General features: G+C 43.9%; 1 protein-coding gene across 2 annotated transcripts in view; it reads left to right on the top strand.

The window, feature by feature from the left end:
* Positions 1–19,226, top strand: part of LOC115479733 (calpain-2 catalytic subunit-like) — a 175,605-nt gene that overhangs the window by 136,722 nt on the left and 19,657 nt on the right. For both annotated transcript variants that reach the window (XM_030217891.1, XM_030217892.1), the window contains one exon: positions 6,983–7,041. In XM_030217891.1, the coding sequence (XP_030073751.1) occupies positions 6,983–7,041 (59 nt within the window). The remainder of the gene's footprint in view (positions 1–6,982; positions 7,042–19,226) is intronic.

Raw genomic sequence — 19,226 nt, 5'->3', positions numbered from 1 at the left:
TGAGTCCTTCACTGTTACAGAGCCAGCGATTTGATTTCGTGCTCTGCTGTTTTCCTTCAGAGGGCGGGGCAGACACTCATAGGGAAACCGGATATCTCGCCCCCTTCACACTTCCGGCTGGAGGCTTCATAGAACGTTGGTGTTGCTTTTTATATAGAGAGATTATTATTAATTACATTTGTACCCCGCACTTTCCCACACATAGCAGGTTCAATACCGCTTACATAGTAAATAGAATTACAAAGTCTTGAAGGAGAATGTTACAAGTTGTAGTAAACATAGTAGTAGTGGGGTTTTGAGGATATGTAAATTGAGCATGGTGAGTTAAACAAAGATAGGATGAGCAAAAGGAGAAGAGATTGGGAGGGGTAAGGAGTAGGAAGGATGGAGAGGAAGAGATTGAGGAATGAGCATAAGGAGATTGTGAGACATGGTCAAAGGTATAATAATCATCGGGCAGGAATCATGTGGGTGGGCTTAAAAAGTTCAGGGTAAGCTTTCTTGAAGAGATGGGTCTTCAACATTTTTCTGAATGTTAAAAAGTTAAAGCCATCTCCCCCGAGCAGTCACCATATTGTGTAACCCTAAACATTCGCAGACACTATTGAAAACAGTAGCAAACTTTCTGAGGTTTATGACTGCCTGTGTGTGTTTTTTTTTATTTGACAGCTTTTTTCTTTATTTGAAAGTGTCCCATATGTAACCCAAGGTTTTTGATTTTAGTTTTTTTTAAACCTCGGGGGGGGGGGGGGGGGGTGTCCTTGCAACTAGGCCCCCGCAGCTCAGGCAGAGCCAGGACCGTTCTTAAAGTTGCCCCCTACATAAAGCGAGCCTCCTGCAGCTCCAAAAACAAGTCTGCCATTAGGGTTACCTATCGGAAGCTTTCAAATTAAAAAAAATAAATATATAGGCAGTCATAAACCTCACAAGTTTGCTACTGTTTTCAATAGTGTCTGCAAATATTTGTGGTCACACAAATATGGTGGCAAGCTCCGCCCACTGGTTACAGCCTACTGAATGGGCTAGATAGGCTCATGCCATCTTCTGTCATAAAACTTCCTTGATTCCCTCTAAGCTAAAAGGGACTCCTCCACCTATAGTTCTGCCAGCGAGGGGTGGTGTTGGGAAACAGGCAATCTCTGCAGGACTCCAGGGACCCTGCCTGTCCCTAGTGATTGAAAACACAATATTGAAGCACCACCCCCCCACTGGCAGCAATGCAGTTGGAGGACTTCTGTTCAGCATAGAGAGAACAGTACACCTGAGGTATTGGGAACACTTTGGACATAGTAACATAGTAACATAGTAGATGACGGCAGAAAAAGACCTGCACAGTCCATCCAGTCTGCCCAACAAGATAACTCATATGTGCTAATTTTGTGTATACCCTACTTTGATTTGTACCTGTGTTCTTCAGGGCACAGACCGTATAAGTCTGCCCAGCACTATCCCCGCCTCCCAACCACCAGCCCCGCCTCCCAACCACCGGCTCTGGCACAGACCGTATAAGTCTGCCCAGCACTATCCCCGCCTCCCAACCACCAGCCCCGTCTCCCACCACCGGCTCTGGCACAGACCGTATAAGTCTGCCCAGCACTGTCCCTGCCTCCCACCACCGGCTCTGGCACAGACCGTATAAGTCTGCCCAGCACTATCCCTGCCTCCCAACCACCAGTCCCGCTTCCCACCACCGGCTCTGGCACAGACCGTATAAGTCTGCCCAGCACTATCCCCGCCTCCCAACCACCAGACCCGCCTCCCGATCTTGACTAAGCTCCTGAGGATCCATTCCTTCTGTACAGGATTCCTTTATGCTTATCCCACGCATGTTTGAATTCCGTTACCGTTTTCATTTCCACCACCTCCCATGGGAGAGCATTCCAAGCATCCACTACGCTGTCTGTGAAAAAATACTTCCTAACATTTTTCTTGAGTCTGCCCCCCTTCAATCTCATTTCATGTCCTCTCGTTCTACTACCTTCCCATCTCCGGAAAAGGTTCATTTGCGGATTAATACCTTTCAAATATTTGAACGTCTGTATCATATCACCCCTGCTTCTCCTTTCCTCCAGAGTATACATGTTTAGTTCAAAAGTCTCTCCTCATATGTCTTGTAGCGCAAATCCCATACCATTCTCTTAGCTTTTCTTTGCACCGCTTCAGTTCTTTTTACATCCTTAACAAGATATGGCCTCCAAAACTGAACACAATACTCCAGGTGGGGCCTCACCAACAACTTATACAGGGGCATCAACACCCCCTTTCTTCTGCTGGTCACACCTCTCTCTATACAGCCTAACAACCTTCTAGCTACGGCTACCGCCTTGTCACACTGTTTCGTCGCCTTCAAATCCTCAGATACTATCACCCCAAGATCCTTCTCTCCGTCCATACCTATCAGACTCTCGCTGCCTAACACATACGTCTCCCGTGGATTTCTATTCCCTAAGTGCATCACTTTGCATTTCTTCGCATTGAATTTTAATTGCCAAACCTTAGACATTCTTCTAGCTTCCTCAGATCCATTTTTCATGTTTTCCACTCCCTCCTAATTCTATAATCTTAGGGGTAGATATTCAGTTGACAGCGGTGAGTGTTTTTTTAGCTGGTGGTGGCTTTCTTCCCCGATATTCAATGCTGGGCCATGTCCAAGCAGGTCCGATATGACCACTTAACTTAGGCGGTTATGCTGAATATGAGCACTTAACCGCATAAGTGCTGACTTTGTGTCCCCCCCCCCCCCCCCCGGGACCACCCACAAAATAGCCGGCTTTCACGTTAGCGATATGCAGAGGCACTAACTGATTAAGTGTTGCTGAATATTAGTGGATAGCCCCGCACAAGTGATTTAACTGACTAGGACCCATTTCTGGCCAATTAAATCGCTTTGAATATTTACTCCTTGATATTTAAATGTAATCATCATTTGTGCACTCAGGTTATAGAACACTGGCACTTGTGTGTGTGCTAAGCACGTGCTTGGCGGTATTCGATAACTTTAGCACACAAGCCGCATTGCATGTAAATACAAGAGGACAGGGGGAGGTGTCAAACATTTATGTACAAAGGTTATAGAATACTGAGATTTATGTTTTAAAGTGCTACATTTAGGTATGCACATTTATGCCTGCTACTGATATACTGTAAGTGGGCATACCTAAATGTTAGCACGTAAACGCTGACTTATAGTGTATAGTTTATTGGGATTTGCTATACCGCTTAAGACTAGCTTGCAGATCACAGTGGTGTACAAAATAAAAAAATACAGAAAAGGAAAATAACTACAATATATTGACAGGAAAGAAATTCACACACATGCATCATGCTAAAGAGGTAAAGAAAAGACAAAGCAGAAAAAGATAAATTATACAAAGCCTGGGGGGGAGGGGGAAGACTGGAGGCAATGGATAATAGTATACAGGACAGCGGCGTTCAGCTTAGTGGCTACTCCCTGACAGGACCAAATGCTTGGGATGGATGGAAAGCCAGTAGTATTTCTTAAGCAATGGAGTGACATGATCATATCATTGAGCATAGCATAATAGCCGGATAGCTATGTTCTGTAAGGTTCTATACTGAAAGCTGGGTGCCCAGATGATATTACAGAATTTGTACTCAGTGCATTACATTGTGACGACTAAATTTTGGTGCACTTTATAGAATTGATCCCATACAACAGAACACTTTGCCACACTTCTCACTGCTGTCATTATGCACTTTGCCCCCTTGACAGACTCTGCCTGTTTAAGAATCTGTTTACCAGCAGACTCTGCCATCTTGGCAGTCCATCTCCAAGTGGGAAACTCTTACGTTAGCCCCATTTGTTCTATGACTATCAGTTTCTCTGTGTTCAGTATCTCCCTCCTCACTGGCATTAGACTAGATTTCCTGGGACTACAACCAACATCAACCCCACTTTTACTACTACTACTACTACTATTTAGCATTTCTATAGCGCTACAAAGCATACGCAGCGCTGCACAAACATAGAAGAAAGACAGTCCCTGCTCAAAGAGCTTACAATCTAATAGACAAAAAATAAATAAAGTAAGCAAATCAAATCAATTAATATGAACGGGAAGAGAGGAGGGTAGGTGGAGGCGAGTGGTTACAAGTGGTTACGAGTCAAAAGCAATGTTAAAGAGGTGGGCTTTCAGTCTAGATTTAAAGGTGGCCAAGGATGGGGCAAGACGTAGGAGCTCAGGAAGTTTATTCCAGGCGTAGGGTGCAGCGAGACAAAAGGCGCGAAGTCTGGAGTTGGCAGTAGTGGAGAAGGGAACAGATAAGAAGGATTTATCCATGGAGCGGAGTGCATGGGAAGGGGTGTAGGGATGGACGAGTGTGGAGAGATACTGGGGAGCAGCAGAGTGAGTACATTTATAGGTTAGTAGAAGAAGTTTGAACAGGATGCGAAAACGGATAGGGAGCCAGTGAAGGGTCTTGAGGAGAGGGGTAGTATGAGTAAAGCGACCCTGGCAGAAGATGAGACGGGCAGCAGAGTTTTGAATCGACTGGAGAGGGGAGAGGTGACTAAGTGGGAGGCCAGCAAGAAGCAGATTGCAGTAGTCTAAACGAGAGGTGACAAGGGTGTGGATGAGGGTTTTTGTAGAGTGCTTGGAAAGAAAGGGGCGGATTTTACGGATGTTGTAAAGAAAGAAACGACAGGTCTTGGCAATCTGCTGGATATGAGCAGAGAAGGAGAGAGAAGAGTCAAAGATGACCCCAAGGTTTCGAGCTGAGGAGACAGGGAGAATGAGAGAGCCATCAACAGAAATAGAAAATGGGGGGAGCGGGGAGGTGGGTTTGGGGGGGAAATGAGAAGCTCGGTTTTGGTCATATTTAATTTCAGGTGGCGTTGAGACATCCAGACAGCAATGTCAGACAAACACGCTGAAACTTTGGTTTGGATGCAAGGTGAGATATCAGGGGTAGAAAGGTAGATTTGGGAGTCATCAGCATAGAGATGGTAGGAAAAGCCATGGGATGAGATTAATGAACCAAGGGAAGAAGTGTAGATAGAAAAGAGGAGGGGACCAAGAACAGAACCCTGAGGTACGCCGACAGGCAGAGGGATAGAAGTAGAAGAGGATCCACCAGAGTGAACACTAAAGGTGCGGAGGGAGAGGTAGGAAGAGAACCAGGAAAGGACAGAGCCCTGGAATCCAAGTGAGGACAGGGTATCGAGAAGTATGCTATGATCGACAGTGTCAAAAGCAGCGGAAAGATCAAGAAGAATGAGGATGGAATATTGACCTCTGGATTTAGCCAGTAATAGGTCATTGGAGACTTTAGTAAGCGCAGTTTCAGTTGAGTGGAGAGGGCGAAAACCAGATTGTAGTGGGTCAAGAATAGCATGTGAGGAAAGAAAATCAAGGCAGCAGCGGTGAACAGCATGCTCAAGTAATTTGGAGAGAAAAGGAAGGAGGGAGATGGGTCGGTAATTAGAGGGACAAGTAGAGTCGAGTGAAGGCTTCTTAAGGAGAGGTGTGACCACAGCATGTTTAAAGGCAGCAGGGACAGTCGCAGTGGAAAGTGAGAGGTTGAGAATGTGACAGATAAAAGGAATAAGAGCAGGAGAGATGGCATTAAGAAGGTGGGTAGGAATGGGATCAGAGGAACAGGTGGTACATTTTGAGGAAGAAAGGAGAAGTGTAGTTTCCTCAATAGTAACTTCAGGAAAGGAGGAAAGGGAATGAGGGGAAGGAGAGAGAGGGGAACGGACTAGTGGAGGGAGAGGTGGTGAGGTAGAGAAAGCAAGGTTTATCTTTTGAACCTTGTTGTGAAAGAATTCAGCAAGGGTCTGAGGAGATTGGGGGAGTTGGGGGAGGGGGCATCTTGAGGAGAGAGTTCAATGTGTTGAAGAGAAGTCGAGGATTAGAGCCAAGAGAGTTGGTCAGTTGGATATAATAATCCTGTTTGGCACGTAAAAGAGCAGATTGGAAGGAGGTCAGCATGAACTTAAAGTGTAAGAAATCAGCAAGGGCCCGAGATTTCCGCCAGAGGCGTTCGGCGGAGCGGGTACAGGAACGTAGGTAGCGGATATTAGAAGTCAGCCAAGGTTGGGGTTTTGTACGCCTTACAGGGCGGGTCATCAAAGGTGCAAGAGTGTCTAAGGCAGAGGATAGAGTATTGTTGTAAGAAGAAACAGCCTCGTTGACAGACGTGGATGGTGCCACAGTAGAGAGGAGGTTTGAAACATGGGAGGATAGAGATGAAGGGTCAATATCGTGAAGATTCCTAGATAAATTAGATAAGATAGGACGGGACTGGGAGGGAGGAGATTTAAGTGTGAAAGTTATAAGATGGTGATCAGAGGAGGGAAGATCAGAGGCAAGGAAACTAGTAGGTGAACAGTTGGAGGAGAAGATGAGATCAAGACAGTGACCATTTTGATGAGTGGGGGAGGTGGAGCATAGTTGGAAATTAAAGGAGGACGTTAAAGCGAGTAACTTGGAAATATAAGAGTTGGAAGGATCATTAGCAGGAATATTAAAGTCACCAAGGATGAGAGAGGGGGAGGAAGGATCATGGAAGAAGGCAAGCCAGGCGTCAAAGTCACTGAGAAAGGATGAAAGGGACTTATGAGGGGGACGATAAATGACCGCTATTCGAAGAGGCAGAGGAGAGAAAAGGCGGATAGAGTGGACTTCAAAGGAGGAAAAACAGTGAGATTGAGGTGGAAGAAGGTGTTGAAATCTGGAGGAGGGAGAGAGAAGTAGTCCAACACCGCCCCCACGGCCAGCAGGGCGAGGAGTATGTGAAAATAGATAACCGCCATTAATATTTCCTGTTTACAATTCCCTGCAACCCTGTCTTCTGATTCCCCTATTCCCAGAGACCCATTTCTTAGAGTGACATTACTTCTGGGGGTTGGTTTTACAACATTCACACATCTCTTTGCAGGCCATGTTCATTTGTCTAGAATCTGTAGCTAAATTTTACAAAACATATTTTCTCACTGTGCTGCTCCTGTCTTTTCCAGAGCTATATACCATGGATACACAGGACATCCCAGAGACCAAGCGCAGAGACATCAATGAGGTAAGTTATTATTTACTGAGGACATGGACTGCCAGATAGTGCTCTTACAGAAAATCATTTAATTTTGTTTTGATGCCGTGCTTTTTCTACATAGGGATCCTTTGTGTTTATCCCACACATTTTTGAATTTTTCTCGGCATTCACCACTCTCTCCATGAAAAATATTTCCTGATGATACCCCTAAGTCTACCCCAAAGCATCAGGAAGTAGTTTTTCATGGAGAGAGTGTTGGATGCCTGGAATACCCTACCCTCTTAGGGAAGGTGGTGGGGAGAAGAATGGTGACTGAATAAAAAAAATGCATGTAACATAGTAACATAGTAAATGACGTCAGATAAAGACCTGAACGGTCTATCCAGTCTGTCCAACAAGATAAACTCATTTTACATGCGATACTTTTTATGTTTGCCTGAGTTTGATTTGTCCTTGCCATTCTCAGGGCAAAGACTGTAGAAGTCTGCCCAGCACTGTTCTTGTACTAAAGGTTCTGAAGCTAACGTCGAAGACACTTAAAATTTACACTCCAGCCCATCCTATTCAGTTATGATCAGGGTGTAGACCATGGAAGTCTGCCCAGCACTGGTTTTGCTTCCCAATTACCGGCGTTGCCATCCAATCTCCGCTAAGATTCTGTAGATCCATTCCTTTTAAACAGGATTCCTTTGTGTTTATCCCACGCATGTTTGAATTCCATTACTGTTTTCATCTCCACCACCTCCTGCAGAAAGGCATTCCACGTATTTACCACCCTATCCGTGAAAAAATACTTCCTGACATTACTCCTGAGTCTGCCCCCCTTCAACCTCAATTCATGTCCTCTAGTACTACCACCTTCCCGTCTCCAGAAAAGGTTTGTTTGCGGATTAATACCTTTCAAATATTTGAACGTCTGTATCATATCACCCCTGTTTCTCCTTTCCTCCAAGGTATACATGTTCAGGTCAGCAAGTCTCTCCTCGTACGGTTTGCAAAGTAAATCCCATACCATTTTCGTAGCTTTTCTTTGCACCGCTTCCAGTCCTTTTACATCCTTAGCTAGATACAGCCTCCAAAACTGAACACAATACTCCAATGACTTGTAGAGGGGCATCAACACCTCCTTTCTTCTGCTGGTTATACCCCTTTCTGTGCAGCCTAGCATCCTTCTGGCCACAGCCATCACCTTGTCACATTGTTTCTTCACCTTCATATCCTCTGACACCAACATCCCAAGGTCTCTCTCCTGAGTCAAGCTTACTAATCTCTCCCCTCCTTTTCGATATCTCACTTCTTGGCATTAAATTTTAACCCTCTCCCTTGATTTATACCAGTTAATCCAGTTTTACTAAATCTTCATATTTTTATGTTTTTTAAAATGCAGTGCTCAGTGTCTCAAAAAGTGCCAAACTATTTTCTTCCGCAGAACCAGCATATAAAACGATATTGTCTTATCCATCATTGCACTGGACCATTCCTTCCTTCCGTTATGTTATTTCTTATAGTACTGTTTTTATATTATAGAGTGTGGTGTTTAAGAAATGCTACTCTATGACTTTATAAACAGTATACACCATGATCCAGTTCAAAGATTGGGCTTAGAGGTACTTATCTTATTGCCAGAGTTCTAGGTGCTTGAGGTCCTATGCTCTCTATAGCTGTGCTGCTGGTTCTGTCTGTGCCTGGTGCTGTTAGTGCATTAAAAAAAAATCCTCAAAGCGAGTTTCATTATCAGCTGTTCTATGTTCTATTTAATCATATACCAGAGGCAATCAACTAAGAGAACCCAGAAGTTAATTTTGATTAAATTTTAACTGCCAGACCCTCGACCATTCTTCTAACTTTTGGAGATACCTTCTCATTGTTTCTACTCCCTCCAGGGTATCCACTCTATTGGCTATCTTTGTGTCATCCACAAAAAGGCAAACCTTTCCTTCAACCTCTTCAGCAATATCTCTCACAAATATATTAAACAGAATAGGCCCCAGCACTGACCCCTGAGGAACTGCACTGCTTACCTTCCTTTCCTCCAAGCGAATTCCATTTACCACCACCCTCTGCCACCTGTCGGTCAGTCAGTTTCCTATCCAGTTCTCCACTTTTGGTCCTAAGTTCAGCCCTTTCAGCTTATTCATGAGTCTTCTGTGAGGGACCGTATCAAAGGCTTTGCTGAAATCCATGTAGATTGCATCTAGCACACGTCTTTCATCTGGTTCTTTGGTCACCCAGCCAAACAAGTCAATAAGATTCATTTGGCAGGATTTTCCTTTGGTAAAACCATGTTGCCTCGGGTCCTGTAACCCATTGGCTTCTAGAAAGTTAACTTACCTTTCTTTCAGCAGCCACTCCATTATTTTTCCTACCACCGACGTGAGACTTTCCGGTCTATAGTTTCCCACTTCTTCCCTGTCTCCACTTTTGTGAAGAGGGACCACATCCGCTTGTCTCCAATCTCGTGGAACCTCTCCTGTATCTAAAGATAAACACAGAGGATTCTTCTACTACCTTTGCAGTATGGATCTAGGTGTGAGGAATTTGAATGGAGATTGGTTATCCCCCGCTGAATATCGGCGGATAGCCGGTTAAGAGCTATTTAACCAGTCAGTAGCTGTTCTGGCTGGTTAAATAGTGCAGAATATTGGGGGTTTAATATCCATGGGGGTACTGTTGCAGCTTTCATTGTCCTTTACTCTTGTGAAGAGGCCAGAGGTGATTTCCTGTAAGGGCAGCTGTTGCATTCAGCATTTGCAACAGTTCAGGAGACACTGGGTCTGTTAGTCATTGGATGGAGAGTGGTCTTTCACCACTATTGTCTGTGGTATGAGTGATGTCATGGAGAGAGGCTAGACAGCTGGTGGCATAGTGGCTCAAGATAAGCAAAGCCACTACTTAGCATGGGCGTTAGCAGCCAGTGCTACTTGTGTGAAGAGGAGCAATGGGCAGAGAAAAATGCATTCCCAGGGGACAGTTTGGGCAATGATGAACTGGTTGGCAGTTGCAAGGCTGAAAGCAGTTCGGGTGCAAAGGAAGCTTCGGTGAGATCACAGTGTTGGTGGGAAAGGCTATTATTTTATGGGGCAGCAGATGAGAATAACCAGGTGAATGGGCCTCCAGTACTAAGTCCAGTGGGAGACCAAAGCAACACTGCCCCAGTGTTGACCAGTTGAGCACTGGCTGGAGTAGAGAATGTACAAACAGACTTCCTGAGCTGGAAGTAATTATGTATACAGGACCAGCACACCAGGGGATGCAACATCCTCTTGCACCGAGGATGTGTTTCCAGGAGCTACTGCCCAGGAGAGAAGGGTTAGGACGGCTATTGTAGTTGGTGATTCAATTATTAGGCATGTAGATAGCTGGGTGGTTGGTGGACGTGAGTATCGCCTGGTCAGTTGCCTGCCAGGTGCAAAGGTGGCGGACCTCAAGCATCACCTAGATGGGGAGAAGCAGGCTGTCTTGGTACCTGTAGGTACCAATGACATAGGAAAATGTGTGAGAGAGGTTCTGGAAGCCAAATGTAGGCTCTTAGGTAGAAAGCTCAAATCCAGAATGTCTAGGGTAGCATTTTCCGAAGTGCTACCCATTCCACGTGCAGGGCCCAAGAGACAGGCAGAGCTCTGGAGTCTCAATGCGTGGATGAGGCGATGGTGCAGAGAGGAGAGTTTTAGATTTGTTAGGAACTGGGCAACATTCTGGGGAAGGGGGAGCCTATTCCTGAAGGATGGGCTCCACCTTAACCAGGGTGGGACCAGGCTGTTAACATCGGCATTTGAAAAGAAGGTAGAACAGCTTTTAAACTAGAACCTGGGGAAAGGCCGACAGTCATTCAAAAACGCATGGTTTGGGATCAGGTATCTTTCAAAGATATCACCAAAACAGGGAAGATAGGGTATCCCAATAGCGAGGTTGCAAAAGAGACCATAGTGTCTTTAAATAAAAATCAGACAAAAGATTGCAAATTAACACTGTCAACTTCTGAGCAAGATGTAAATAGGAACAACAAACATAGTTTGAAATGTCTATACGGAAATTCCAGGAGCCTAAGAAATAAGATAGGAGAGTTAGAATATATTGCACTAAATGAAAAATTAGATATAGTAGGCATCTCTGAGACCTGGTGGAAGGAGGATAACCAGTGGGACACTGTCATACCAGGGTACAAATTATATTGTAATGACAAGGTTGATCGAATTGGTGGAGGGGTAGCATTGTATGTTAAGGAGGGCCATGAATCAAAATAGATTGAAAATTCTACAGGAAATAAACCCATCTTTGAATCCCTATGGATTGAAATTCCATGTGTAAAGGGGAAAAGGATACTACTACTACTACTATTTAGCATTTCTTTAGCGCTACAAGGCGTACGCAGCGCTGCACAAACATAGAAGAAAGACAGTCCCTGCTCAAAGAGCTTACAATCTTATAGACAAAAATAAATAAATAAAGTAAGCAAATCAAATCAATTAATGTGAACGGGAAGGAAGAGAGGAGGGTAGGTGGAGGCGAGTGGTTACAAGTGGTTACGAGTCAAAAGCAATGTTAAAGAGGTGGGCTTTCAGTCTAGATTTAAAGGTGGCCAAGGATGGGGCAAGACGTAGGGGCTCAGGAAGTTTATTCCAGGCGTAGGGTGCAGCGAGACAGAAGGCGCGAAGTCTGGAGTTGGCAGTAGTGGAGAAGGGAACAGATAAGAAGGATTTATCCATGGAGCGGAGTGCACGGGAAGGGGTGTAGGGATGGACGAGTGTGGAGAGATACTGGGGAGCAGCAGAGTGAGTACATTTATAGGTTAGTAGAAGAAGTTTGAACAGGATGCAAAAATGGATAGGGAGCCAGTGAAGGGTCTTGAGGAGAGGGGTAGTATGAGTAAAGCGACCCTGGCGGAAGACGAGCCGGGCAGCAGAGTTTTGAACTGACTGGAGAGGGGAGAGGTGATTAAGTGGGAGGCCAGCAAGAAGCAGATTGCAGTAGTCTAAATGAGAGGTGACAAGGGTGTGGATGAGGGTTTTGGTAGAGTGCTCGGAAAGAAAGGGGCGGATTTTACGGATGTTGTAAAGAAAGAAATGACAGGTCTTGGCAATCTGCTGGATATGAGCAGTGGAAGGATAGTGGAAGGAGTGTACTAGCTGGCCAGGATGAACAGACAAATGTAGAAATGTTATCAGAAATTAGGGAGGCTAACAAAATGGGCAACACAATAATAATAGGTGATTTCAATTACCTCAGTATTGACTGGGTAAATGTAATTTCAGGGCATGCTAGGGAGGTAAAATTCATTAACAAAATCAAGGACTGCTTTATGGAGCAGCTGGTACAGGAGACAACAAGAGAAGGAAAAATTCTAAACCTAGTCGTTAGTGGAGTGCATGATCTGGTGCAGGAGGTAATGGTGCTGGAGCCGCTTGATAACAGTGATCATAATATGATCAGATTTGATATTCACTTTGGAGTAAGTACACAAGGAGATTATGATAAAATGAGAAGAACGGTGAAAAAAAACTTAGAGCAGCAGCTGTGAAGGTTAAAAATTTTCATCAGTTGTGGATGCTGTTCAAAAATACCATCCTGGAAGCCCAGGCCAAATATATACCGTGTATTAAAAAAGGAGGAAGGAAGACCAAACGACAGCTGGCATGGTTAAAAAGTGAGGTGAAGGAAGCTATTAGAGCTAAAAGAAAATCCTTCAGAATACAGAAGAAGGAACCAATTGAAAATCATAAGAAACAACATAAGGAATGTCAAGTCAAATGCAAAGCTATGATAGAGATCTATAAAATAATGAGTGGAGTGGAATGGGCAGATATGAATCGCTTGTTTTCTCTTTGCAAAAATACTAAGACTGGGGGGCATACAATGAAGCTACAAAGTAGTAAATTTAAAATGAATTGGAGCAATTTTTCTTCACTTAACGTGTAATTAAACTCTGGAATTTGTTGCCAGACAGTGTAGTAAAAGCAGTTAGCTTAGCGGGGTTTAAAAAAGGTTTGGATTGCTTCCTAAAGGAAAAGTCCATAGACCATTATTAAACTGGACTTGGGTAAAATCCACTGCTTATTTCTAGGATAATCAGCATTGTACTTTTTGGGATCTTGCCAGGTACTTGTGACCTGGATTGGCCACTGTTGGAAACAGGATTCTAGGCTTGATGGACCCTTGGTCTATCTCAGTATGGCAATACTTATTCTCTGGTTCTTTCAGTGGATCTACTGCCTAAGTTGGTTCTACTGGAGGTGACCTTAAGATTATCCATGACAGGTATGCCCTAGAGTTCACTTGACCCCTTCCTGATATTTTTATGAAGTCCCTTTGGTGGCCCCCCTAAAAGCAACAGTGGTCCAGTCCACACTAGAAAGGCTGTTATGTTTGAAGGTGGTCATTCCAATGCTGCTGGAGGAGTGGGACTCAGGCAAGTACTACATTTACTTTGTAGTTCTGACATAAAATGGCTCTTTCTGCCAGTATTGGATTTGCTCACAAAGTGCTCAGCTGAGCTCAGTCCACTGTAAGCAAGGAAGCCAAATAGGACAGTCTAAGATTCCCCTTCCCAGCGCAGCCGTCATCCCTGTTCACTCAAAACAAAGCAAGCAAACCTATGAGCTGCTGCATCCACATTGTTGTTTTTTTTTTTATTATTGGTCCATCTGTAACAAGTCTAAAGCTGTTTCAATTGGATAGGCAGTGCCTTAAAAGGTGGAGGACAAAAGTTTTTTTTTAACTTATTGGACAGCTTTTCAATTTATTTGAAAGCTTCCCATATGTAGAAATAAATATCATGAAATAACAAATTGAATAGCAGTAAAACAGCTTAAAAAAATTATTATAGCTGGTAGAAACAGCAATTTTTAAACTCTGTATTTTGTGCTCATATTTCTACACTAAAAGCTAAATAAATACACTGTATGCAATACAGATGGCCAAATTTCAGTGAGAATATCCTGTTTCCTGATGGTTTCATCTTAAATGTTGTTGTAATCTGCCTTGGGAAGCCTGGTGTTATAAAGATGATGGGACTGTCCTTCCCCATGTTTTAACTTGTACAGCGCTGCGTAACCCTAGTAGCGCTATAGAAATGCTAAGTAGTAGTAGTAGTAGTAGTAATATATTGAAATTAAATGGAAGTAAAATTAAACTCTCCTTTCATTGGGGCACATGGAATCACATTTTCATCTGTTTTGTAGAAGTTTACCTTTTAGGTACACAAATGGATTATTCTGTTTCTTGAGCATGTTTCAGGGACAAGTGTTTTATAAGTCAAAATAATAAAAATATTTTCTGTCAAACAGATCTCTCGTTTGTTAAACAGCTCCTAATGCAGTCTATTGGTTTTCTTATACAGTGGTGGAAATAAGTATTTGATCCCTTGCTGATTTTGTAAGTTTGCCCACTGACAAAGACATGAGCAGCCCATAATTGAAGGGTAGGTTATTGGTAACAGTGAGAGATAGCACATCACAAATTAAATCCGGAAAATCACATTGTGGAAAGTATATGAATTTATTTGCATTCTGCAGAGGGAAATAAGTATTTGATCCCCCACCAACCAGTAAGAGATCTGGCCCCTACAGACCAGGTAGATGCTCCAAATCAACTCGTTACCTGCATGACAGACAGCTGTCGGCAATGGTCACCTGTATGAAAGACACCTGTCCACAGACTCAGTGAATCAGTCAGACTCTAACCTCTACAAAATGGCCAAGAGCAAGGAGCTGTCTAAGGATGTCAGGGACAAGATCATACACCTGCACAAGGCTGGAATGGGCTACAAAACCATCAGTAAGACGCTGGGCGAGAAGGAGACAACTGTTGGTGCCATAGTAAGAAAATGGAAGAAGTACAAAATGACGGTCAATCGACAAAGATCTGGGGCTCCACGCAAAATCTCACCTCGTGGGGTATCCTTGATCATGAGGAAGGTTAGAAATCAGCCTACAACTACAAGGGGGGAACTTGTCAATGATCTCAAGGCAGCTGGGACCACTGTCACCACGAAAACCATTGGTAACACATTACGACATAACGGATTGCAATCCTGCAGTGCCCGCAAGGTCCCCCTGCTCCGGAAGGCACATGTGACGGCCCGTCTGAAGTTTGCCAGTGAACACCTGGATGATGCCGAGAGTGATTGGGAGAAGGTGCTGTGGTCAGATGAGACAAAAATTGAGCTCTTTGGCATGAACTCAACTCGCCGTGTTTGGAGGAAGAGAAATGCTGCCTATGACCCAAAGAACACCGTCCCCACTGTCAAGCATGGAGGTGGAAATGTTATGTTTTGGGGGTGTTTCTCTGCTAAGGGCACATGACTACTTCACCGCATCAATGGGAGAATGGATGGGGCCATGTACCGTACAATTCTGAGTGACAACCTCCTTCCCTCCGCCAGGGCCTTAAAAATGGGTCATGGCTGGGTCTTCCAGCACGACAATGACCCAAAACATACAGCCAAGGCAACAAAGGAGTGGCTCAGGAAGAAGCACATTAGGGTCATGGAGTGGCCTAGCCAGTCACCAGACCTTAATCCCATTGAAAACTTATGGAGGGAGCTGAAGCTGCGAGTTGCCAAGCGACAGCCCAGAACTCTTAATGATTTAGAGATGATCTGCAAAGAGGAGTGGACCAAAATTCCTCCTGACATGTGTGCAAACCTCATCATCAACTACAGAAGACGTCTGACCGCTGTGCTTGCCAACAAGGGTTTTGCCACCAAGTATTAGGTCTTGTTTGCCAGAGGGATTAAATACTTATTTCCCTCTGCAGAATGCAAATAAATTCATATACTTTCCACAATGTGATTTTCCGGATTTAATTTGTGATGTGCTATCTCTCACTGTTACCAATAACCTACCCTTCAATTATGGGCTGCTCATGTCTTTGTCAGTGGGCAAACTTACAAAATCAGCAAGGGATCAAATACTTATTTCCACCACTGTATTTTGTTCTTGTGATGGCTTATACTGTGCCAAAACTGGAAATACAGTGAGACAGAATAATAGAATTCAGTAATATCCAAAACTTATTTTTTATGTTTTAATCATCTTTATTAAAAGCAAAATGTTGGTTGATAAGGTTCATACAGAACAAGAAAAAACAGTAAACCATCCAACATGGCACAATAAAAACTTTTACAGAGAACATACCCCAAGACCCCTTTCCCTCCCGTACTCCCCTCCCTCCCTATAAGCCCACCTGACTGTTTCCACCCGCCAAAATAACACAACAGATGTACAGATCAGTAGGACTAAAAACATTTCATAACAAGCACTACATCCACTGTATGCAAATCTCTTTCATGAATATTCGTTGTCAATATCCTGACAAACCTGACTACCTTGGGTAACTCCAGGACTAGGTTATCCTAACTACCATAAGAGGCAGACACGGTCGTATAATTAACATTATAATTTTATTTGGATAATAACTGAGAAAATGCTATTAAAAATTATATTGCAAAGCATGAATTTCTGTATACCAACCAGTAAACAATATTAAATGCATTTTTATAATATACCACTGCATTCTTAAAAAGAGAAGGAGCAAGCTCCCACAAACCATTTTTCTCTTTTGATCTAGGCACAGGAAAAAAAAACCCCTTTCAAATTCTCCCTGGTTTCTACCTATTACATGTTAAATGTGGGATAGGAATGTCATAAATAAATAAATAGATAGAAATTCTGAATATTGAGCACTTGATTCTCATAACATGATGTCTGTTTTAGTGGCCCATTACCAGGAAAAAAAAATCTCTGTACGAATATAACACGTGCTAGGGTGTCCCTGTAACCAGCCCCTCCAACTGACCACTGAGTAAGATTTATAACAAATTACTACTCATAAGTACATAAGTATTGCCATACTGGGACAGACCAAAGGTCCATCAAGCCCAGCATCCTGTTTCCAACAGTGGCCAATCCGGGTCATAAATACCTGGCAAGATCCCCCAAAAAGTACAAAACATTTTATGCGGCTTATACCAGAAATAGTGGATTTTCCCCATGTCCAATTTAATAATGGTCTATGGACTTTTTCTTTAGGAAACTGTCCAAACCTTTTTAAAACTGTTCTAAGCTAACCGCCTTTACCACACTTTCTGCAATGAATTCCAGAGTTGAATTACACGTTGAGTGAAGAAAAACTTTTTCCAATTCGTTTTAAATTTACTACTTTGTAGCTTCATCGCATGCCCCCTAGTCGTAGTATTATTAGAAAATCATAAACAGACACTTCATGGCTACCCTTTCAGCTCCACTCATTACTTTATAGACCTCTATCATATCTCCCCTCAGTCATTTTTTTTTTCATGAGGTACTTTGTCATCTTTTGTCCAAGCTAAAGAGCCCCAGCAGCTTTAGCCCTTCCTCATAGGGAAGTCATCCCATCCCCTTTATCATTTTTGTCGCCCTTCTCTGCACCTTTTCCAATTCCACTATATCTTTTTTTGAGGTGCAGCAACCAGAATTGAACACAATATTCGAGGTGTGGTTGCACCATGGAGCGATACAAAGGCATTATAACATCCTCATATTTGGTTTCCATTCCTTTCCTAATAAAACCTAACATTCTATTTGCTTTCTTAGCCGCAGTGGCACACTGAGCAGAAGGTAACGTGGAGGGGCATAATCGAATGTCGCCGGCCAAATAGATCGCCTGTGCTACAGCTGGCCGGAACCGTATTATCGAAAAAGATGGCCGGCCATCTTTTTTTTCGATAATACGGTTTAGCCCGGCCAAATGCCGTGGAGTTCGCCAGGTTTGAGATGGCTGGGTTTCTTTTCCAGCGATAATGGAAAGTTATGTCGGCCATCTCAAACCCCGGCCATATTCAAGGCATTTGGCCGTGGGAGGAGCCAGCATTTTTAGTGCACTGGCCCCCCTGACATGCCAGGACACCAACCAGCCACCCTAGGGGTCACTGCGGTGGACTTCAGAAAAGCTCCCACATGCATAGCTCCCTTACTTTGGGAGCTGAGCCCCCCAAACCCACTACCCACAAATGTACTGCACCCACTAAATTTGCTCCAGGGACCTGCATACAGCCTCTAGGACTTAATTGCTGCTGTATAACTTTGGCACACCAGTTCACACCTGAAGACTAATCTCTCTGAAAAAGTCCTTTCTTGAAATAAGCACGTTTACTCACAGTTAACTGCAGATCAGAGGTTGTGCCCCACTGGCAAAGAGTCCCCTGGTACTAAGATTAGCAGTAGGTCAGAGCTGGCACAATGGTGTACAATGCCCTCTTTCAGCACCATTCAAGGTAAGAACTATGTTCTCTAATGTGGGTAACACAAGAAAGGGAACTAAAACTGGCTTACAAAAATTGCTACTACCGCATGGACTACAACAGGAAACATAACAGGGCACACTCTGACCCAGTTTGCAGGGGGGAAAAACACCATGGGAGTAGAGCCCAGTACCCTACACCCACCACAATGCATTGCTAATGTGACTCTGCAGGGCACCTAACAGAAAAGGTGTCACACTCACCCGAGAGCCACATCGCAACCAGGGAAAGGCTGTCGGAGGATACAACATATTCTGCTGTCATGGAGGTGGGTACGGCATTTGAGGCTGGCATACAGGCTGGCAAAAAAGGTTTTTAGTTTTATTTTTTTAGTATGGAAGGGGGTTGGTGACCACTGGGGGAGTATGTTTGTGCAGCGCTTCGTATGCCTTGTAGCGTTATAGAAATGCTAAATAGTAGTAGTAGTAGTAGGTCATCCCCCATTCCCTCCAGTGGTCATCTGGTCAGTTGGGGCACCTTTTTGAGGCTTGGTCGTGAAAATAAAAGGACCAAGTAAACCTGGCGAAATACTGCTTAACGCCGCTTTTTTTTCCATTATCGGCGAAAGCCGGCCATCTGGTAGCCACGCCCATGCCCGCCCATGTTCCGCCTTCGCTAATCTACCGACATGCCCCCTTGAACTTTCACCGGCGAAGTGATGGGAAAGCAGCGATGCTGTCAAAAATGCCGCTTTCGATTATACCGATTTCGCCGCTTTTAAGAAATCGCCGGCCATCTCCCGATTTGTGTCGGAAGATGGCCGGCGATCACTTTTGATTATAAGCTGGATAGTAACATAGTAGATGACGGCAGAAAAAGACCTGTTTCAACGTATAATCAACGACGACACCTAGATCCCTTTCTTGGTCCGTGACTCCTAACGTGGAACCTTGCATGACGTAGCTATAATTCAGGTTCCTCATTCCCACATGCA

Source organism: Microcaecilia unicolor, chromosome 11, assembly GCF_901765095.1.
Source record: "Microcaecilia unicolor chromosome 11, aMicUni1.1, whole genome shotgun sequence".
Classification (NCBI taxonomy): Eukaryota; Metazoa; Chordata; class Amphibia; order Gymnophiona; family Siphonopidae; genus Microcaecilia; species Microcaecilia unicolor.
Note: the sequence above shows the minus strand (reverse complement) of the source record. Positions and strands in the feature narration are given on the sequence as shown.